The sequence below is a fragment of the Helianthus annuus genome, chromosome 16 (assembly GCF_002127325.2).
Source record: "Helianthus annuus cultivar XRQ/B chromosome 16, HanXRQr2.0-SUNRISE, whole genome shotgun sequence".
Taxonomy (NCBI): Eukaryota; Viridiplantae; Streptophyta; class Magnoliopsida; order Asterales; family Asteraceae; genus Helianthus; species Helianthus annuus.
This window is the reverse complement of record NC_035448.2, coordinates 204585567-204607041: the sequence shown is the minus strand read 5'-3', so window position 1 is coordinate 204607041 and position 21475 is coordinate 204585567. Positions and strand designations below refer to the sequence as shown.

At 35.1% G+C, this 21475-nt stretch overlaps 2 protein-coding genes across 3 annotated transcripts; one reads left to right on the top strand and one right to left on the bottom strand.

The window, feature by feature from the left end:
* Window positions 1–447: 447 nt before the first annotated feature.
* Window positions 448–1843, bottom strand: LOC110918296 (protein RCC2 homolog). Its single transcript, XM_022162634.2, has 2 exons — window positions 1566–1843; window positions 448–891 (listed from the first exon to the last, which is right to left on the bottom strand). The coding sequence occupies exons 1-2, from the start codon at window positions 1802–1804 to the stop codon at window positions 765–767; spliced, it is 366 nt and encodes a 121-aa protein (XP_022018326.1). The 5' UTR covers window positions 1805–1843; the 3' UTR covers window positions 448–764.
* Window positions 1844–8057: 6214 nt separating this feature from the next.
* On the top strand, window positions 8058–13003 carry LOC110915613 (NAC domain-containing protein 86). 2 transcript variants are annotated; one of them, XM_035985121.1, is made up of 7 exons: window positions 8058–8090; window positions 8268–8540; window positions 9336–9613; window positions 9836–10171; window positions 10951–11361; window positions 11767–11842; window positions 12319–13003. In XM_035985121.1, the coding sequence occupies exons 2-7, from the start codon at window positions 8384–8386 to the stop codon at window positions 12927–12929; spliced, it is 1869 nt and encodes a 622-aa protein (XP_035841014.1). In that variant the 5' UTR covers window positions 8058–8090; window positions 8268–8383; the 3' UTR covers window positions 12930–13003. The 2 variants fall into 2 exon arrangements, with proteins under 2 accessions (XP_035841014.1, XP_022016034.1); XM_022160342.2 differs by having other exon boundaries at window positions 8069–8163.
* The last annotated feature ends 8472 nt before the right edge of the window (window positions 13004–21475 follow it).

Below are 21475 nucleotides of genomic sequence, written 5' to 3'. Positions count from 1 at the left end.
GTATTAATTTACTTTGAAAAGGTTAGGTTTCAAACAAATAAGAATCTTAATCTATAGTATGCTAACGTTCTATATAATCCTTTTTCCTTTATTTTATTATTATGAGTTACACTAATACTTAATCATGAATAGAATGAAATATCTAATTATCTACTGATCGCAAGTCCTAACAAATTCATGTGGCTAATTTGACACACAATCTATTAGGTAGTTTGTTATGTAATATAAAATATATTTGTGCAAGGTATTATTGTTATATTTTTCGCACCTACATTGTATTTTCTACATTTGTTTTGTTCCATTTTATTCCAGAAACATATTTTTTTCTCTAATTAATTCAATCTCATGATCATAGATTATAACAGTACCTTCAGATCTAAAAATCCTATCTCTAAAAGAATGTCTTCATATTTAAATGCAAGATTTTAAAATTAACAATCATGATATGTTCCAATCAAGCCTCTTGCATAAATGACACCAAGAGTGTATTTATTAGCTACGGTCAGCATAACACATATAACCCAAGATTTAGGAGATTCAAGTGCAGCAGCCAAATTTCCAAGACCTTCAATGTGGTGTTTAACTTATGCCGTGCAATGCTATGAAGCTTAATCTAATCATGATTCTCAATTAACTTCTGCCATGGGAATGAAGACTGTGATTCGTGATAATACAGCTGTAAAGAAATTTCCAATAGCAGCTTGTACGACGAATATGTCTTTCAAAGAATCGACTATTTGAGGAGTGTTGACTTGTTTACTTCCCTAAGCTCCATACTCTGCTTCCCCAAATGAGTCTTTTCCAAAGGCGTAAACCTGCCCTGAATCACTGATTAACATTGTTCGACCCGCCCCTGCTGCTGCGTGTATTATACGTATTCCTTCCAAAGATCTACAACATACGCAAAAGGGATCGGTAAAGACAAAAGGTGGCAATTTTCGACCCAAAGGGTAAATGGGTCAATATAAAATCACATTTCATTTCCATCTGGTTAAACGGGGAGAACGTAATAACTTGGATAAAACGTGAAACGATTCAAGCGGGTCAAAAGTCACATAATAGTGATTTTTTAATGGACAACTCTTACTGTATCCTAATTCACTTTATTCAGAAAAGTAGATTAGCATCAAAATAATGCAATTTTGCTATTATATTTTAACATGCCAATTATTTACAAAATGTTAATAAAATGAGTTTTAGGTCAACCCAACCTATACCAAAAATGTCATTTTTGACCCATTAACCAACAAGGTGACTGATTCGACCAGTGTATTAGAAATGGGTTGATTTTAATTGCAATGCGTCTATGTTGTTCAAACAGGTGCATACACGAATAGTAAAAAGTCACCGATATCATGTTCGAAAGCTTAGACTTGAACAAATCATTTTTTAGAATAATAGAATTTTATTATAATACTATACTTTTTATAACCGAATTTAATAGACCCAACCCAGCCTGTTTAAAAAGAACCAGTTGTGAACCGTTTAACCACCTGGCCCCCCACACCGATATTGTCACTCCAAGTAAAAACAGGTCAAAACTTTAATGAATCAAGAATTGAAACCTGATTAAGCGAGGCCGAGACACCTCTTCGGTAGTTCCATGACCTAATTGGCCCGAGCTATTTGACCCAAAAGTATAAACAGACCCTTTTGAAGTCACGGCGATACTATGGCCCGGCCCGGCTATAGCCTGAGACTTTTCCCTTCTAGAACATGTTTCTCCGGCCAACAAGAGTCTCAAAACCAATTTCCAAGAACCCCCACATCTTAGTTTCAAATCTTCGCGTTTTTCTAAATTCATTGGTTTAAAAATTGCTCTTTTTCGCACATATCAAGAGCCGCAAGCTCAGATAAAAAAAGTTCATGATCAGGGGCAAAATGGGCAGGCTGCCTAAAGAAAGAACATGTAGCCTGCAAACAAACACAAATTTTCACAAAGAAATCTTTTTTATCTTTAAAATATTAAAAAAAATGGTAACTTGCCTCTAGTTTTGCTAGATCTTGTGGGTCAAGATTACAACCAGTGAGAACATGAAGAACAATTGAAGGGTTTGCAGATAATGGAAATTCTCCTGGTGTTACATCTCCGAAACAATGTCGGGTTTGTCGATTTAACGATGGACTCGTGGGCATTGAAACGGGCTGATCGGGAATGTTGGGGTATTGAATACTGTATGCACAAATACACAACATCAAAAGGCTGTACCAAATAATGCTACAAAGACATCAATTAAGACAATTTGTTTCATTAGAGATACAAATCTTACCTGTTGAAGTGCCGCTAGAAATAGTTGCTCGACCAGCCGACCCCATGTATGATGTACCATTTTCGTTCTCGCAACATCAAGAAAATAATCAATCAAACAGCAATAAATGTCCTTCCAAACTCAATACAATTCCACAAATCTTCAAGTGTAACCATAATATTTCATTAACAGTGAAAAGTATTGATTCAACAAAAGAAGTAAACTGTACATAATCATGAGGAAGCGATAACTGTTTCCCTGTCTCCTTAAGCAGTCGCTCCAGCTCAGCATCTGCAGACGCCATAACCCTCGCACTGTTCGAAACCCTAGCAAAAAAACCACAGTCAAAGAAACCGAAAACCAAACGAAATCTCCCTAAAAAAACACAAAACACATAAAAAAGCATATAAATTTAAACAAAAATCAAGAAATCTTGTAAATAAACCCTAGACTTGTAAATAAACCCTAGATGTGGTTTATAACGATACCTAGAGGTCAACCCTAGTGGATCTTGTGTTGAATAGAGAGAAAATCATCGATTCGGTGTCATTGAACCCTATCCAAACATTGTATAAGTATTAAACAGACCAGACTCAAATAGCGAACAAAAACGTATGAAAATACTAATTTAGACTTCATATACCGTTCAGCTCGTCGACGTTGTTAGGGTTTCGCTCCACGACCCATCAGCCACCAGATCCAATCAGAAGTTGCTGTACAACAAAAAAATACATCACAAGTTGCAGCCGTTTAAATCATTATCTGCCAAAGTGTAGACGTGAAAACTGTACCTGAATTACAGTGACAGCCCTATGTTCCCGTATATGTAGAAATCGTAGTAAAACCACGGATGCTTGCTTGAAAGAGTAAAGCCGACACGTATTTCTGTGTATAAGCACTCCTCAACAGCCATCCACGAATATGCTTCTGTATCAAATTGGCAGCAGCATCTCTTCGTTTTGCAGGCGTGCTCGTCGCGCCGTTTGATGGATATTCTGAATGAAAATCAAATTTAAACAATGATACATATAAAAGTATAATACAAAGACACCAACAAAAAGGGCATGAGTTGAAACAAATAACCTCTGTGAATAAAAAGACCAAACATTCTTAAGGGAGGACTGCAGCCGACAAGAAGCTCCACTTTGCTTAATCCATCCCATATATCTTTCCCATGTTGCACTGTACACTGATTAGACCTTCCAAACCTTTGCCATGCTTGTACCTGGTGTAAGAAACAATAAAATAGTCAAACAATCACTCATTAAAAAGCCTAGGAGCATCATTATGGACTAAATAGAAGACAAATAACAGAAAGAAAATTACCGCTACCATCTCAAAGTTGGACATCTGTTCCATAGCTTGCAAACGACATGAATTCGTCGACCTGAGTTCAATAAGCGAATATAAGCGTTTAATGTGCTTCCCAATATTAATAAAATTTAGAAATCAGACAACTGGAGTGTTTAACAAACCTCTGAGGTTGAAAGCTCTATAAGGGCATTAACGTCCTTACTTGCAGCCAGCCTTCTTGCATCGTTCAAGAGGGAGCGGTTTTGGTAAAAGCAAGTATTCTGGAAAGACAGAAAACGAAAAAATTGATGACATCCATTTAAATTCTAAAACACAAAATCTAGCCTTAAATGAAAATACTAACATACCTCTTCTTCACGTTTATTCCTCAGCTCACTAATTTTGTGATAGGCCTTATCCTTTTTCTCGATCACTACACACAATTCCTCCTCTAAAGAAGCAATCACATTGTTTATGGCCTCCTTTTCAGTCTCGAGTGTCTTAAGTTTGGCCTTGATAGCTTGATGATCCTTGCGGACCCCGTCAAGATCAACGCCAATAGACTACAAACAACATGGAATCATAATAAGCATTAATAAATAAACTTTTACACTGGTATATAGAAGAAGAGGCGTTCTTACTTTGACCTGGTCTTGAATGGTACGATTGAGGAATCATTGTTGACTTCAAAGTTGAAATCACCAGGTGGAGGTGCATATTCTTGTGGAAAAGCACTTGCAAAAATCTGTAACGATTTATAAAACCGTTAGATAGTAATTCTTTTATTTTAATGATAATAATAACGGAAGTTAAAACACACCTGTGAAGATGAACCAAGACGCTTGGAGGCCCGCCAAATAACTTCGAGATTTTTATCCCCTTTTTGCTTAGCTTTATCTTGGTAATCAATCCGGCCGAAGAAAAGAGAATCAAATCCAACCTAAATGATCATAACGACTAAAGTTTAAAACTTTAAAACAAGTAATAAAAGTGATATTAACAGTTTTTATAAGCGTCAATAAACCAGAATATATGACCTCTGCCCCTAACAGACAAGCCTAGCGTTGTTTGATCAATCATATTACACAAAAACTAAATGCATACTAAGAAAACATATTAAATAAAATCAGAAGCATATCCCCCGCTTGCGGCGGTACCCTAGCCACGTCAATACCTTCCACCATGCGGAGGTGACCTGATGTAGTTAATCTTGTGAGGGGGTGACACCCTACGGCGTGGCGGTGATCCGCCACGAGGATGGTGATTGGCCACGAGGACTGTAGCTCCTGCTTCCGGCAAAAAAGTAAGTTATTTTCATGTACTAAAGTGAATAAACATTATATGGCAATTAAGTAACAAAACAAAAAAATAATCTCGTGTTTCAGAAATCTCACCTCTGAACGTAGCTAGGACTCCGTCGGTACCTGTTGACTGGGCTACGGCCGCGGCGGCGGCGTCTATCACCACCGCCACCACGGCACTCACGAGCAAACTGGCCAACGTCACCACAATGGTAGCATTTCAAATCAGAACCACCAGAGCGACCACGACCTCCACGCGCCCTCCGCCACCTCCGGATCCTCTACAGTTGTGAGACATTTCTACTCTTCAACCGCTCTTACCTGGTTTAGTCATTAATATATGAGAACTCAGAAAATAATAAACCCAATGCGCAAATATGTAACTCTAGACGTTAAACTTTACCTAGTTTACAAATCGGGGGAAGTTTTTTCCCTTTCATTCTCAACTCATCAGCTTCTTCTTTCGTCAACCCTTCCGGTGATTCTTGTATAAGCTTTGGGTAAACCGAGTTGTAGGCTTCCACAGAATCACATGGTATTTCGACCTGTTGTGCGGATCATAATGTTTACCCCGAAAAAGATACAACACACCACCAGTCCTAAGAAGAATCTTACCACCAGTCTTCTCCTTTCATTTCAACTAACATTAACCATAAATGCTTCACTTAAACAGTTAACTTAATCTACTTACAGAACCTAAGTGATGAATCAAAATTGTCTGAACAAACTTGTAGAACGCGACCGAGGTTTCGCATGTCGACAGTCGGAACGCCAAGACACCGCACCTCATAAACTGGATCCCTTCGCCAATGCCAATGAATCAGCTCCAACATGTTTTGTTCAGTCGTTCCTCCATTCATAATCTAGTTTTGTTGATTCAACAGTTGCAACCATTGAATCGTTGTTCCTCCTATAAAGAATGAACAAAACATATGATTATACTAATCAATTAATCATCATTCAGCAAATATATCTTCAAACTAATCAGATTTTATCGAGCAAAATGTAAGCAAAAAATCAAGAAAAAAAAACTAAAACAGTAAGCAATGAAGCACAAATTAAAAATAGAGTAAAATGCCATTTTCGAGCCTGAGGTTTGACCAGTTTTGCGACTTTCGTCCAAAGGGTTGTTTTTTCGCATCTAGATCCAAAAGGTTGGAAATCTTGCCATTTTAGTAAACAGGCAAATACCATTCATTTGAAAATTGCAAGATTTCAAACCTTTTGGATCCTAATGTAGAAAAACAAACCTTTGGACGAAAGTCGCAAAAAAACTGGCCAAACCTCAATGACGAAAATGCATTTTGGAATTAAATATAGAAGCCACCACATTGGGTGGGTTTAAAAAAAACCCTAATCTCAAGGGTTTGATAAAAATTCTCCTTAAAACAAACATCAGGTATCACTTTCATCTCCATTCCCAAACTTTTAAACTATACACACTTAAGTGTTGCAGTACCAAAAATTTATGACAGATAGAATTATTACATGTAACGATTTGCAACATACCAGTTACTTTACTGAAAACCGACTCATGGTAACATCATACTCTAAATGCGACACAAAATGCAAACCACACGGACCATCTGTGTACTTTTGGAAAGCTAGGAACCAAATCCAAAATTTTGGTAAACCATAAGGACCATCCGTGTAATTTACTCTTTGTGTTTGGTATATACAAAAAATTAAAGCAAACACTTTCTTAATAAACAGGCAAATACCATTCATTTGATCAGGTATTTCAAGATTGTATCCATTAGATCTTGTACCTTCGTAGGTGTGGTTGCTGGTAGACTAACTTGTAGCCGTCGAAGATTCAAAGAGGGCATCGTCTCTCTATCCTCACCAGCAAAAAGGACCTGAAAACCTCCTTCTAACATCATCGAACCACAACAAAGCTGTAAAAACAACTTCTACAAATAAAAAAAATTAAATCGATTCAGATCCAGATCTAGATAAACCTGCTACCACAAAGCAGACTGTAGAAGCAGTCAGATGAAATGTGAAACTGTAGAAGCAGTCAGATCTGAACGAAAACCCATAAGATTTGAATGTAAAAGACTCAGATCTGCAAAGTAATGTCATCTTCATCTTCCTCACCCCATCTTCATCTTCACCAAACCAACCGAAAATGTCAAAAAATGACCTTGAGTTGACGAAAGCAAGAAATGGAAGAGAAACAGGGAAGAAAAGGAGAACCAACAAAAGATTTACGTACCTGGTTAACTCGTTCTGAGATTTGTGTATACGGTTTGAGTCCTCTTCCCTCTTTGCGAGAGAGAGAGAGAGTGAGAAGGTGAACGAAGGAAGATGAGTGTTTGAATTTTGGTCTTGCGGGGTTTGGTTTTCACCAGGTTTGTGCTTTTGGGGGGTTGAAGATGAAGAAGATTAGGGTTTGAAGAATGCAAGAGCGGCCGAATGAAATGAATAGGGTTTGGAGAGAGATACGAACATTATATTGGATCCGGAATATAAAATACGGGTCAAGAATATCTGGTTCAAGCTCCGCGTGTGTTGAATGGGTTTTTCAACACTTTGTGCTTAATAGGATTGTACAATGGGCTTCAAAGACTTGTAAAGTGGCAAATGACCATTCTATCCTTCCTATATGCTTTATAAAGTAGTATAGATATATATATATATAATAATGAGGTTAACTTAAATAATAATTTCTCACTAAATCTATAAAAGAACATGATGAATTCAAGTTTGAATGGTGTATAATATTGTTTTTAAGATTTTAACATTCTAATTCTTTTTAATGGTGTATTGTTAGAATGTTGTTAATCAGGTTAGTAGTTAATATGTTAGTATCACCAAGTTAATACTAAAATCCTTCTAGCTTGAATTTTGAACCCAGGATCTTAAAAAGAAATAAAGCTTCTCACCTCCTCATCAACCAACAGAGCAATAGATCATTGGTAACATTCTAATATGTTGAATACCTGCCAGGCTTATGTTTAAATTGTCTCATAAAAATATGAAAAAAAAATAAATAAGAGAGATGACAGTGTAGGAGAGATGATCAAGAGAAAAAGAGAGGGCTTGAGAAGAAAGACCAACAAAAGAAAAAAAGCATCATGCTGATTGGAAAAAACAAATTTATTTAAAGATAAAGTGGTGTGCCTACCCAACCCTAGTTGCTTTTTCTTGTAACCTCTTTTTGTTCTCTTATCAAAATCCTTTAAATCCCCCCATTTATTCATTCTCTCCTCCCCTTTGCATCTTCTACCATTCTTTCCCTCAGGTCTCTCTCTCCCTCCACAACCCAACCCAACCGAACCCAACCCACCCCACCACCCCCCTCTCTCTCTGTAAATGTATATGTGTTTATGTTACCATTTATATATATCTCTTTATATCTTCATGTATAAATAGTGCTAAAATGATTTGAATGCTAATCATATTATAACTTCTAATGCAGGCTTCTTGCCACTAAAGGCTGTGCTTTTCTCAGATTATAACGTACCAGCTTTCGGTTTGCGTTATAACTGAAATAACTCTGAGACGAATTAACATAAACAAACGATATTTGTATCGATGGCACCGGTTTCATTGCCTCCTGGATTCCGTTTTCACCCCACAGACGAGGAACTTGTCGCGTATTATCTTAAAAGAAAAATTAATGGCCATGAAATCGAGCTCGAAGTTATCCCTGAGGTTGATCTATATAAGTGTGAACCCTGGGATTTACCAGGTACGTTTGTGTGTTTATTATATGTACCTTCATGAGTCATGGATTAGTTTTAATATTTTTATGTTTAATCATAAGTAAACTACGTACCAACCAGATATATACCAAGTTCCTTGTTATATTATAACTTTACACATGTAAAAAATAAATTATGAAGGAACTTAGTTTTGTCTTGTTTGCTCATACATCACAGGATTTTTTTTTTAACTTTACATAAGAGTTTTTAATAAATTTGATAAATAACAAAACAAGAATCTTAGAATATTTATCAAACTAGTGATTCTAATCAGTGGCGTAACTAGAAAATTATCAACGTTTAAAAAAAAAGACTTAGCGAAATTGAAATAACTTCAATTTTTTTTTCCAAAATTAACACTACCGCCGGAGCGTTAAAGGGTATTAAGGGCTACCCTATTACAAAGCTAGGTCCGCCCCTGATTCTAATCTTCTGTGTATTATGTAATATGTGTTTATGAGAAAAGAAAAGAGTAGCTAGGGTCTTAAAGGGATATAAGGGTGGTCCTGCCTCTTTTAAGTTCCTATTAGAACACAAAAATTCTCAATTTGATCACAAAAGATTCAAGTCAAAAAGAAAAGAGAAAAAAGAACTTGCCCCATTTAACTTGTTCTTTCAAAGATAAATGTGATTATCATCTTTTTCTTTCTTTATTATTTCTTTTCCCCTTGTTAATTGTGTATTTGTTATAACCAATTTGTTACATAAGTAAACATAAATATCTTAATCACTTAAATCAATGTATTCAAACTTATTTTGATTGGGGCTTTAAATTTTGTTAGGGAAATCATTATTGCCAAGCAAAGATTTGGAATGGTACTTCTTTAGTCCAAGAGATCGTAAATACCCAAACGGATCAAGGACAAACCGTGCCACAAAAGGCGGGTATTGGAAAGCAACAGGGAAGGACCGAAAGGTGAACTCGCAATCGCGAGCCATGGGAATGAAGAAAACTCTAGTTTACTATAGAGGGAGAGCACCCCATGGTTCTCGTACCGATTGGGTTATGCATGAGTATCGTCTTGATGAAAGAGAGTGCGAAACCGCATCTGGCTTACAGGTATGTGAAAGACTTTATGATGTGTTTTTCATTAAATGAATGACAAGTTATACTACCATATATATTTGAAGTGGTGTTACAAGATAATTAAGGAAACTTTACATGCACTAAATAACGTTACATGCACTAAATAACGTAACAATCGAAATAACTTCATACAGATTTTGTTGGTTTTAGATATATCTTGTCTAAAATTACATTTTATCTTTTTATACATAAAAGTTACAGGATGCCTATTCGCTTTGTCGCGTGTTTAAAAAGAGCTTGAATCCTCCAAAGGCAACCACAACCGGAGACCAATATACAAGCATGGCTAGTGATCGGTCATCATGCTTAAACCTATATTCTGAGGGAAGAATAGGAGGTGAGGACATGGAAACCAGCAATAATCAAACACCATCAAGGGCTTCAGGTTCCTCAACCATCCTTCATGGATCACATAATTATCCAAGTGATACAAATGATGTCAAATGGACTCAATACTTATCAGAAGATGCATTCACCTTCAGTAATCCATCTTTTTCTACCTATGGCAATCTTCCTTATCCTCCATCAAAGGTACAAGCTAGTATCCACCTTTACAAATATAATCATTGTACCGTTGGTATTATTATTTAATTTATCATTTATTTTAATTTTGTTTATCAGTCATGATATTATCTCTAATTTAATACTAGGACAGTTAATGACCTCTTATCATTATTATTAGTTTTTTTTTTTTTTTTTTTGAAAAGCTAACTTCATAGAAAAGAGCACACCAACCCGAAAAAACTGGACGGCCAAAACAAACAAGAGACACTTACCAAAAAAAACAAGAGACACTTACATAATAATTATTAGTTGATTAGTCTTGTTATTAGTTTGTTAGCTTTATCATTATCTTATTCCATTGCAATGAGATTTTGTTTAAAGTTATTCAATACATAGAATATATTATTCACCGATACACATTTTTCTAGTTTTTTGAATTTATTCGTTATGTTTCACAAATTTGGAATTGTGTCACGTACTGTTATTATTATTATTATACCAAATTAGTACTGGTTTTAATAAACCTAATGGTAAGTGGACTAAATTCTAAACTATAAAAAATGATTTGTAAATGGGTTTATATATTAGAATTGTTATATGTTTACTATTTAAAAAAAAATTAACATATATATATATATGGATTTTTTTTTACAAATCATGTACCCTCCAAATTACGGGCCCTGTGCGGAGATCCTCCCTACACACCATCATAGCCGCCACTGTGCCAACGTTAACTCGTTTTTAATCTATCTTTTGCATGCATGCATACTGAAGAGTAAATTACGTGCTTACGAAAGCTTTATCAGGTTGACATAGCTATGGAATGTGCAAGGTTGCAGCACAGATTATCTCTACCTCCATTACAGGTTCAAGATTTTCATCACAACGGTGTGACCAACTACGTCGACTTGAAGAACATACCACAGTCCAGCAATGGACCACCAATTGGTTCTCAGCAGGATATATTGCATGAAATCCTTTCAGTTGGTTCTCAAGATCTCATCAATCAGGATGCATGGGGTGGAATTGATAACAACTTTTCATATATGACAAACAATGACATGAATCAAATGCAAGGTAGCGGATCATTTAGATTCATGGGAGATGATCAACATACAAGGAATATTGAGATCGATGATGTCGATGGACAAATGAAAACGGATGGAATGGTGGAAAATTTGAGATGGGTTGGAATGTCAAACAATGATCTTGAGATGGTATGCACTTTGTTATTAGTTATTTATTGTTCTAATCAAAATTTCAATCAGTAAAATTATGATTATGATAATATAATAATTAAATAAATTATATATCCATGTTAAATATTTAAGAAAGTAAATCAGTTTTAAAAGTTCAGGTGTATAAGTTATAAGCTAGTAATAATTAATATTAATAAAAATTAAAATGAAAAAATTGGAAAATAATAGTATCATCAATAATAGTAGGCTCTTTTTAGGTGTCCCATATAATATTTGATGTTATATTTTGATGAAAATAAACAATGTTAATTTATTGGTTTATTTTTTTAACAAATTTTATATGTTAATAAATGAAGAGAGGATTTAAAAGAAATATACAATAACCCTCTTTTAGAATATATCCTTATATTTATTTATGTCTAGGCCTTTTTCGATGATCACAAGAGTGTTTCGATGGAGAAGATATCAAGTTTTGGAAGGGAAGAACATGAGGTTCAAGGTACAACTAGTTAAGCCTTAGTTCTCTCCAAAGAAGCTCTATTTTTCATTTCTCTAGCTAGCTACCAGAATATATATGAATTGGCTAGGGATCTAAACGAGACAAGCTGAAATTTTAAACGAGGCAACTTGGTTTGGCTCATTTATTTTAACAAGCTCAAATTTTAAGTTTAAGATCCGATTGTAAAAAAAAAACTCACTTATTTTTTAACTTCCTTAAAATATTTAGAATTTTGTAATTTTTACCCATACAAATTTAGCAAAACTTTAGGTTGATGTAAAATTATGCTATAATTTTGAGTTATAATTTGTTTACATTAAAATTTGGGTTTTACATAATGAGAAACAAGCGAGCCAACACGACAATTAACAAACGAGCTGATTTTAAACAAGGAAGCAATTTTAGAAATTAACTATAATTCCTTTTAATCTATAAATTTAGTCTAATGTGCACTGACAAAAAGAAACACAATCCAGTATCAGGTGAAACGAGTCACAACAACACAGATGTCAACTTCGGATTCCTCAATGAAGATATGAACAACCTTAGCAATAACTTCCTAGATGTCGAAGATGACTTAGACGATTTCTCGGCCACTCCAACGTTTGAAATGTACCAAAAAACCAAAGTGAGTCATGGGTTGTTGGTATCAACACGACAAGTCTCCAACACATTCTTTCACCAAATCGTCCCATCACAAACGGTTAGAGTCCAATTAAACCCGGGGAAAACAACAACACATGAAACACAACCTGTCAAGAAGCTAGGGTTTGAGAAGTTCAAAACATATGTGAGTTCAAATCGATTGGAGACCACAAGCCCCGTTGTGAACCTGGTTTCTCTTTTGCTAATATGTTGCATCTATCTTGGAAGTAAATCAATACCCGACGATGATGGTAATCGTGGTGTTGATGGTGACAGTGATGATGAAGACGACGATGATGGAAAAAACAATGAGGATGGATACAAGGGAAAATGGTGCATGTCAAATTTGGTTATCGAAAAGGTGATATGGCCATGTGTGACCTTAGCTGTAGCGTTTTCTACTATATGGGTGCACCACAATTATTTGCCAAGCTTTTCTTGATTTAATTTGTTTCATTTATAAATTTATGTACTCGAATTATTCTAACCAAATATACTCAAATTATTCTAACCAAATATACAAAATTGACCATCGAAAGGGGAAAGAGTAGTGTACTCTGACTAAACGTTTATTTAAGAAAATGTATAGCAACTGATCTTAATCAATAATAGACGTGTCGATGATATTATCTTTATACTTAAAAAAGAGGGTGAAATATTAAATACATCTTGATCATTTTACCCTAAGTGTGTATAGTAAACATAAATAACTTACACGAATTTGCAAATTCGATCGGAGATAACCGTACACATATCACGTATGTTCGAACAGTTTTCTTATGCGTGTATTCTGTATTTTCTATCCAGCCATCTGTTTTAGGTTTTGATAAAACAAATCCATATATCCAATCCAAACAATCAGGCCAAGGACCTAAAGCCCAACTCATGCAACTCTTTTAGTTAATTAAATTCCCAATTAAATAAAGTTTGTTAAGATGTGGATCAGGCCCAGATCGTTTGACAAAATATAACAAGCCCAAACTTAATTTTATAAATATAAAATTACCTGTTTATTAATAAATAAAAATCAAAACCGATAAATACGCCAAATCTTTTTAACATCACGCGAAGCGAGAATGCACTCCCGCGTCTCCTACTCGTCTAATCATTTATATTTGGTCGACAAGTTAATCCTATACCACTAAAATCCGTTGATAACATTAAAATTGCGAACATTCCTCTCCCATTTTAGTGATATTCATAATTAACTTTAAATGCTTCACAAACAAACACAAATTTATGAATAAATGAAAAAGTCATGCGGATTGAATTTTTATCTTAGTATATTACATTCAAATATCAGGGTGTCATTATGGTTTGAACCTTTGTTATCCATTTGAATACCTGAAATTATACCCTTATACAATTAGCAACTTGGGTTATGTCCCATTTTATTCAAAGATCACACCCTTTTAATTCATTTTACTCACACCCTTTCATTATATATTATATATTATCTATATATACAAAAACCACGTATAGTCGAAACCAACAATAGTCACCACTACTAAATTAGCAGACACGTCTCCTCATACATACCAATTAAAAGGAAAAAATACCATAAAGTCATGTCTGATTGGCTGGTTGTTGCGCCTTTTCATTACATAAAGCACTTCGGTTCTCCCCAATTACATTAATTTACTGATATTTAGTATATTATTTAGTAACCGCCCCTTAATTTAATCAAAATCTTTGTGGAATTCGAATTTCTTGATGAATCATTTATAATCTTTTCTAATTAATAGTTCTTGCTTATTCTGAAGAAATTGTTGTTAAAGTTTAGATTTTTTTGATGGGTATAAGCGATTTCACGATCTTTGATGTTATTTAGTCGTCGTTTTTTTCTTATTGTTGTAATTGTTCTTAAAGTTTGGATTTTTATGTATGGATATTAGCGATTTGACGATCATAACATCAAAGAGATACGACCCAGGTTGAAGAATTAACATATTTCAACAATAAGAAATGTCATTCCTTTGAATTTGATCGAAATCTTTGCACGATCTTATTTTTTCTTATTTTTGATGGGTATAAGCGATTTCACGATCTTAGAGAATTCTCATTATTCACGACCACCATGTTCAAGTTAGCATTAAATGTCATTCCTTTGAATTTGATCGAAATCTTTGCACACTTAAATTTCTTGACTGTTTTTTTCTAACTTTTAATCTATACTTTTACTTTGGTAAATTGATTTGACAAATTTTGGCACCGGTTCTTTGATTGCGGTGTGATTCCATCAATAACCCGAATTTGTAGAACGGAAAAATGCGCTGCGGAACAACGAAAAACCTGAACTGAATGGGTTTTTCCCAAAATGTTCTTGCCGCCTCTGTTTTTCGCTACATCCAACTCCAAATCACCAAATCCTATATCCCCGAATCCTGTTCATAATCTTTACTCTAAATCCATCATTCACGTTCAACATCTTCAACTCTTTTTAATCTATTCAACCAATATGCAAATTCCTATATTAGGATGTAGTAATATGCAAATTGCTAGATCCATCCATTCAATTTGGTTTCCAAAAGTGTATGTATTCTATGGATATAATGCACTTCTTTTTTTTTCCACTACTGTGTATATGAATTATTTAAGTGTTGGACATCTGAACATGTTTTATTCAACTTCAATATCAATCTTTTTTAAGTTATAATTTATATTTTTTCATATGTTGTTCCCCCATTTGCCAAATCAACCTTCTATGAATAAAAACGTTATTGGTTGAACCATAGGTGGCTACAGTCGATTGGCTGTGCGTACGGTAAGTAAATCCATGGGAAATGTGAATGATAAAAAAATACCTCATGTTCCAACAGAAGCATGGTCTGAATGTGATGGAAAATCAAATCAAAGTTGTTTGTTAAGACTTAAAGACTTGAAACTCTCTGATCAGGTGCCTAATAAGTTTAATTCATCCAAAATATTTTAAGTTGGTTCAATATATCAAACCATTAAAAAGTAGTAGATGTTGTTGTGTGTGGGATTAAATGGCTCAGTTACACATTTCTACTCAAAAGTGAAAAAAGCCAACGCTTACTATTTCGACTATTTGGTGGCACTAAATGCAAATAATTTGTTTTGTTGTATTTGCCAGTGGAAAACTCTTTTAACTGTTTGGTAGCATCAAATGCGAATTAAGTTTTTAAGAAAAATGCTTTAGTGTGGGTGTTGTAGGCTAGAGGTTAGGTAAAATAATACAAAAGTTTTGCACAAACTTAAGAATTTTCAGTTCTCATATATTAATACTAGAGTAATTTGTAATCAATATCCCGCCGCAACGCGCGGGGTTAGAATCAACTCGTTAACACACATTCAAATACATGAGCACTGATGTGATAATAATGGGAAGTATTTAGAACACGAAGGGCAACACGAATAATTAAATACAACTGACCATTGTCATTAGCCGTTTACTCTACTTGTAACTTGTAATTTTTGAATATTTCCCCATGTGATAACATTAATGTTCCACCTATACAAGACTGGTAGAATGGCTGGTACTACAGGTGGTAAGTGATGGACACACCGGGCGCCAGGGCAAGCCTCCGGGTAGCGGGAGAAGTACTGGAGAAGCTAAAGACCACACAACAATGTGAACATCAAAAATGAAAACAATGTTCATAAGAACAGTAAGACTCCGTCTATAGAGAATCACATAGGTTACATCAATTTGGAACGGGAGGTTAGAGATGCAATCGCTAATATGCAAGAAGAAGCGAAATTTGAATCAACTCTTGCATTAGAACAAGAGATGAAAAGCTAATGGAGATTGAGATGTTAAGTTAGCATTAATCAAAATGGCCTCATTTTGACAGGTTATGCATACAATTTTACATGTTTAACGACCCCATGTTCACTTTTCCCAATTAGGTATTATAAATTAACTAGAATATAGAACCGTGGGTGTTGCCTTGTGGGCTAGTAGATTTTACTGCGTGTGAGCGAGGCGTTATCTTCATATGCCTTATTTATAAAACTCATGAATCCAATTTCTTTTACGCCCCATGACCAAACAGATTGACCCAAAATAAAAGTATTAGTAACCAACTATGAAGTTAATCTCGGCGATATATCGGTGATATATCGTCGAGATATCGGTTCATAATCTCGGTAATAGTATCGGTGATATATACCGATATATCGCCGATATTTTGTATTTGTGATATCGGTTGTCTCGCCGAAAATATCGGTTGGACCAATTTTTATGCGTTTTCTTTATAATCCTGCCATCCAAAGTCCAAAACCCATTCATTTGCGTTATTTTTGGCCCAATTTGTGACATCGGTTGTCTCGCCGGTGCTACTTTTTGGCCGGAAACCAGTGAGAAGAAGATGCGTACCAGGAAGAAAGAAGAGATAGCGGCGTGTTTAGACTTTTAGGGTTAAATAACTTAAAGTATTTTAACATATAACCCCTCTATCTTTCACTAGTTTATTCTTAGTCCCTGAAACTTATAATTTTTTACATAAAAAGTGTAAAATTAGTTTGTGTATTTAAACATTTATCCCTCTCTATCTTCCCTAGTTTATATTTGGTCCTTAAACTTCAAAATTTATGCATAAAAAGTATAAAATTAACATTATATACTTACTATTAATATTATATAAGTTCTAGTATATGTATATATCGATATTACTATATATATAGGCTAATTATAAGGAGAAAACCCACTCCAGATGAGAAAACCCAAGAAACCTAAATATGTGGACAATAAGCTTCCACGTGTTTTCTGAAAAAGATAACTTAAAGGGAAAATTTGGAAATTTACCATCAACCATCAATTAATGTAACAATTTAAAAATTGGTGTCTGACACCTTTTTATGTAGAGTACGAAAATGAACCTATTTTTTTAATCCCATTTAATGAATTCAACATGCTCAATAAAGCAATCTGTTACCTCCACCAGACACTTTTTTTTCGTTAATATATATGAATTAAAAAAAGCCATCATTTCATGAATGGAACTTTGAATGATATACATATTTTAGTGTTTTTTTAATAATAAAAAGATGCACGAGAAAGGAGGGATTTGTCATGATGACATATTGGAAAATGAATTCAACGAAGGAAGTCAGATGAAAAAGTTGACACTATTTTCTTTTTTTTAATATGTAATTTGAATTATGTGTTACATCAAAGGATGTCAGAGATGCAGTTGCATTCTCCCAACATATTTGTTACACTCTATCCCCATTTTACCCTTACATGTACTATTTAGTGATTAATATAAAAAAAAAGTAAGAGAGATAATATCCAAACACATCACAACCATCCATCTCTTCTAATCAATGGTAGATGTTGAGTTTCTTGGGTTTTCTCAACTCAAGTGGGTTTTCGATTTATCCTTGCCCTATATATATATATATATATATATATATATGTATATATAGGGGGCTGCTAGAATGAGAACCACCCCGAGTTGTAAGAACCGCGAGAACTACACCCCACGGAGCCGTTCGCCATGATTTTTTTTTTACAAGTTGATGTGTGTATTATAAACACAGCCGTAAAAAATCATGGCGAACGGCGCTCCGTGGGGTGTAGTTTTTTACACCACAAGTTTGTCGTTTTTTAATTTTTTTTCTTTTTTCTTTTTTTTTTCACCAAACTTGTGGTGTAAAAAACTACACCCCACGGAGCGCCGTTCGCCATGATTTTTTACGGCTGTGTTTATAATATACACATCTACTTGTAAAAAAAATCATGGCGAACGGCGCTCCGTGGGGTGTAGTTCTCGCGGTTCTTACAACTCGAGGTGGTTCTCATTCTAGCGGCTCCCTATATATATATATATATATATATATATATATATATATATATATATATATATGATTATAAATTACTGATATCCCACCGATATACCATTGCGATAACCGATATCTCAAATATCAGTCCTTGACCGATATCCGATATTTTTCCACATTAACTGCATTGGTAACTGATGCGTGTGTAGCGTTATATGATTTTATTGATATTTTAAGCCTTTTTAGCACTTTAGTCAAGTTTTAAATTTATAAAACACGATATTCTACTAACACTAAACACACATATGGGCAAGTGCACCCATCGTGAGCGTAGTATAGCGTTAGTAAGATACCGAGGTTGTCCAAGGACACAAGAGCTTTTAATACCGGTTTATCCTCAACGTCTAATCAAATCAAAAGTTTAGAAAAGGTTTTAAACATGAAAATAAAAACTAAAAATGCTGAAAAATAAAATAAAATAAAAACAAATAGACAAGATGAATCACTTGGATCCGACTCGCCTTTAATGTAACCTTTGATAATTTCCGCACTTTTGCACTTTTAAGAGATTATCTTAGTTATAGTAGTAGGCCCCTCTTTTGAAGGTGACGTTACCCTCAACCCAGTGGTTTGAGTCAGCAAGGATACAATCCCAAAGGGTTGGAATATTGAAAGACAATTAATTAAGTTATTAATGCGTAATGTGGTAGGCCCCTCTTTTGAAGGTGACGTTACCCTCGGCTAAGTGGTTTGAGTCAGCAGGGATACATTCCCAAGTAGCCGGGTTAATGTATTAATAGTAGTTTACATATGAGGGGATTAAGTCATTCGCACCCATCGCCATCCAATACCAGTGGGTATTGAACGAGGTCCTAGTAAGCTTAATCTATACACTGAACAAGGCAAGAACATTACCAAACCATTCCCTTAACCCCCGACCAGGTAGCCAACATATCTCTATATAGACCGTAGAGATATGAATGGTGTAAATCTTTTATTTTATATAGACAGTAAAATAACGCCAAGACACCACGGACAAATGATAAGGAAGTTTCACCTTCAACATAAGAAACTAGTTATTAAAGTCATTAATACAAAACCAAATAAAAAGTGCGAAAAGATTAAAAATCAAAAGTATTACATTAAATGCTTGTCTTCACCAAGTGATGTAAGAGACTTAGGCAAACATGGCCTTTGATTGTCAAGAACTCTTACTATCAATCTTGGATCCCGAGACTACTACACACACTCTAAGGTGGATGATGGATGATGGTGGTGGATGTGGGTGTTGTAGTGGTGGTGGAATGTGGGTGAAGTGGGTGAAGTGGGAGAGAGGTGGTTTGCCAAGGGATGCCTTTGAAGTGAACCAAGCACCCCTATTTATATCCTGCACAGAAGCCCGGACACGGCCCCATGTCCATTGGGCACGACCCCGTGCCCATCCCTTTTCTCTTTCTTCATTAATTGCAATTGTCTACATTAGCTCCACACGCCCCTGTGTTCACTGGGCACGGCCCCGTGTGCAGAAGCGTATCTGTACTATCAAGATTTGCTGGATTCTGCGAATCTTAGCGTTTACCATGGCCCGTGTTGAGCTGGGCACGCCCCCATGCTGGGAATAGAAGCTTCTATAGCTTTGTCTTTTCTGCAGACAACTGACCACGCCCCGGTGTCTGCTGGGCATGGGGCCGTGGCCAGCCTTCTGTTCTCTTGTTTTTGATTGGGAAGATGCTGTCAAGGGGTCGGGCATGCCACGTTTATTCCTTTTCTTTGTATTTATGTTAGATTTGGTTGCATATTTGTTCCTTTTGTTCAATTAAGCTCATTTGGTCCTGAAAATAACAAAAGGAAGACAAAAGCACACTTTTTCCAACATTAGTACTAAAAAGGGTTAGTTTTATGCCTCATTTGATTTAATTTATATGTTACATTTTGCACACATCAGTAACCAAACAATACTAACTAATCAAAAGTGCACCATCAGCAACATATTGAATCCAAAATACATATACCAAAGCATTTCCAGCACGTGTTGGCTATTTCAAATGTACACAACCAAGCATTTCCAGCAAGAGTTGGCTATAAAAAATGTGCACCATCAACAACATATTAAACTAAGAATACTTGTACCTTTGTTATCCACTATTTGAATTTGAGGGCAGTTTGCAATGGCCCCTATTCAACTTTAAAGTTGAAAACATGAACGGTTTCCCTGTCACTTGGAAAAGCCAGCCTTTCAATCATCGGAGAGAAACCAAAGTTGTAGATATCTGCTCTATGTGAACCTATCCTAACCTGAATTTAATGGCAAATCACAAATCTCAAGAACGATAAAATCAAATCGTGTATAGTACTTACCGATTAGCAAATGCAACATGTTGGCAAAACATATCATTAGTATGCATACAAATAAAAGCAAGGGTATCATGTTTGGAACAAAACCACAGTTGATATGTATTCTATTTTGAACACATTCACTTAAACTCTAGGATTTGGAGGCTGTGATGAGGTGGCAGCGGGTGGTTGTGTCGTGATGGCGGTGGTGGCAGTGTTGGTGGTTACGCAATGAAGGTCGAAGCGACCTTGAACACGCTTTGGGAAGTTCAGCTTTGCCTGCAAATCATTTAAATAAATGCTATATTAATTGATATGGTACCAAATAACATCACCCAAAATGTTCACTCGTCAAAATCATTTTTTTGAGTACAGCCCCATCTTCCATCAATTTAGTCAAAAGATTCTTAAGAAAGCATTGGCAGCATTTTCCAGATCATTCATTATCCAGATCATTATATATAATCAAAATTATTTATAGTTATTATTACATTAATATTACTAATAGATTAGTAATACAAATTACTACTACTTCAACAGTTCAACTTTTTATCAGTAGTCATTTATACATCTCTCAATACTTAAAAAAGTCAATGCAAGTGATTTGACCTTAGTTGTACCATTGCCCATGGGACACAAATTAAGACCACTTAGGTTAGAGTAGGAGTTTATCTGATAAAAAAACTAACTTTCAGCCCCCGCAAAAGAATTTGACTACACACGCATACAACGCATACATATACAAGGTTTAAATGCCAAAACCCCTTCTCTTAATCCTCGCTTGTTATGATAAACAAATGTAATGATACAAAGTTGAAGTAGATATGTTTTTATAATGGATTGGCTAGTGAAAATCGCTCATTTTACCGGCCCTCTGATTAAATGGACTTGTTTCAAAACCGGATA

Excerpts from the sequence above, each read along its gene's own strand:
- LOC110915613 (XM_035985121.1), top strand. The coding sequence starts at position 8,384 with ATGGCACCGGTTTCATTGCCTCCTGGATTCCGTTTTCACCCCACAGAC. Across the intron at positions 8,541-9,335 it reads TGAACCCTGGGATTTACCAG|GGAAATCATTATTGCCAAGC; the intron begins GTACGTTTGTGT and ends AAATTTTGTTAG. Across the intron at positions 10,172-10,950 it reads TTCCTTATCCTCCATCAAAG|GTTGACATAGCTATGGAATG; the intron begins GTACAAGCTAGT and ends AAGCTTTATCAG.
- LOC110918296 (XM_022162634.2), bottom strand. The coding sequence starts at position 1,804 with ATGAATTTAGAAAAACGCGAAGATTTGAAACTAAGATGTGGGGGTTCT. Across the intron at positions 892-1,565 it reads TCTCGGCCTCGCTTAATCAG|ATCTTTGGAAGGAATACGTA; the intron begins GTTTCAATTCTT and ends CGTATGTTGTAG.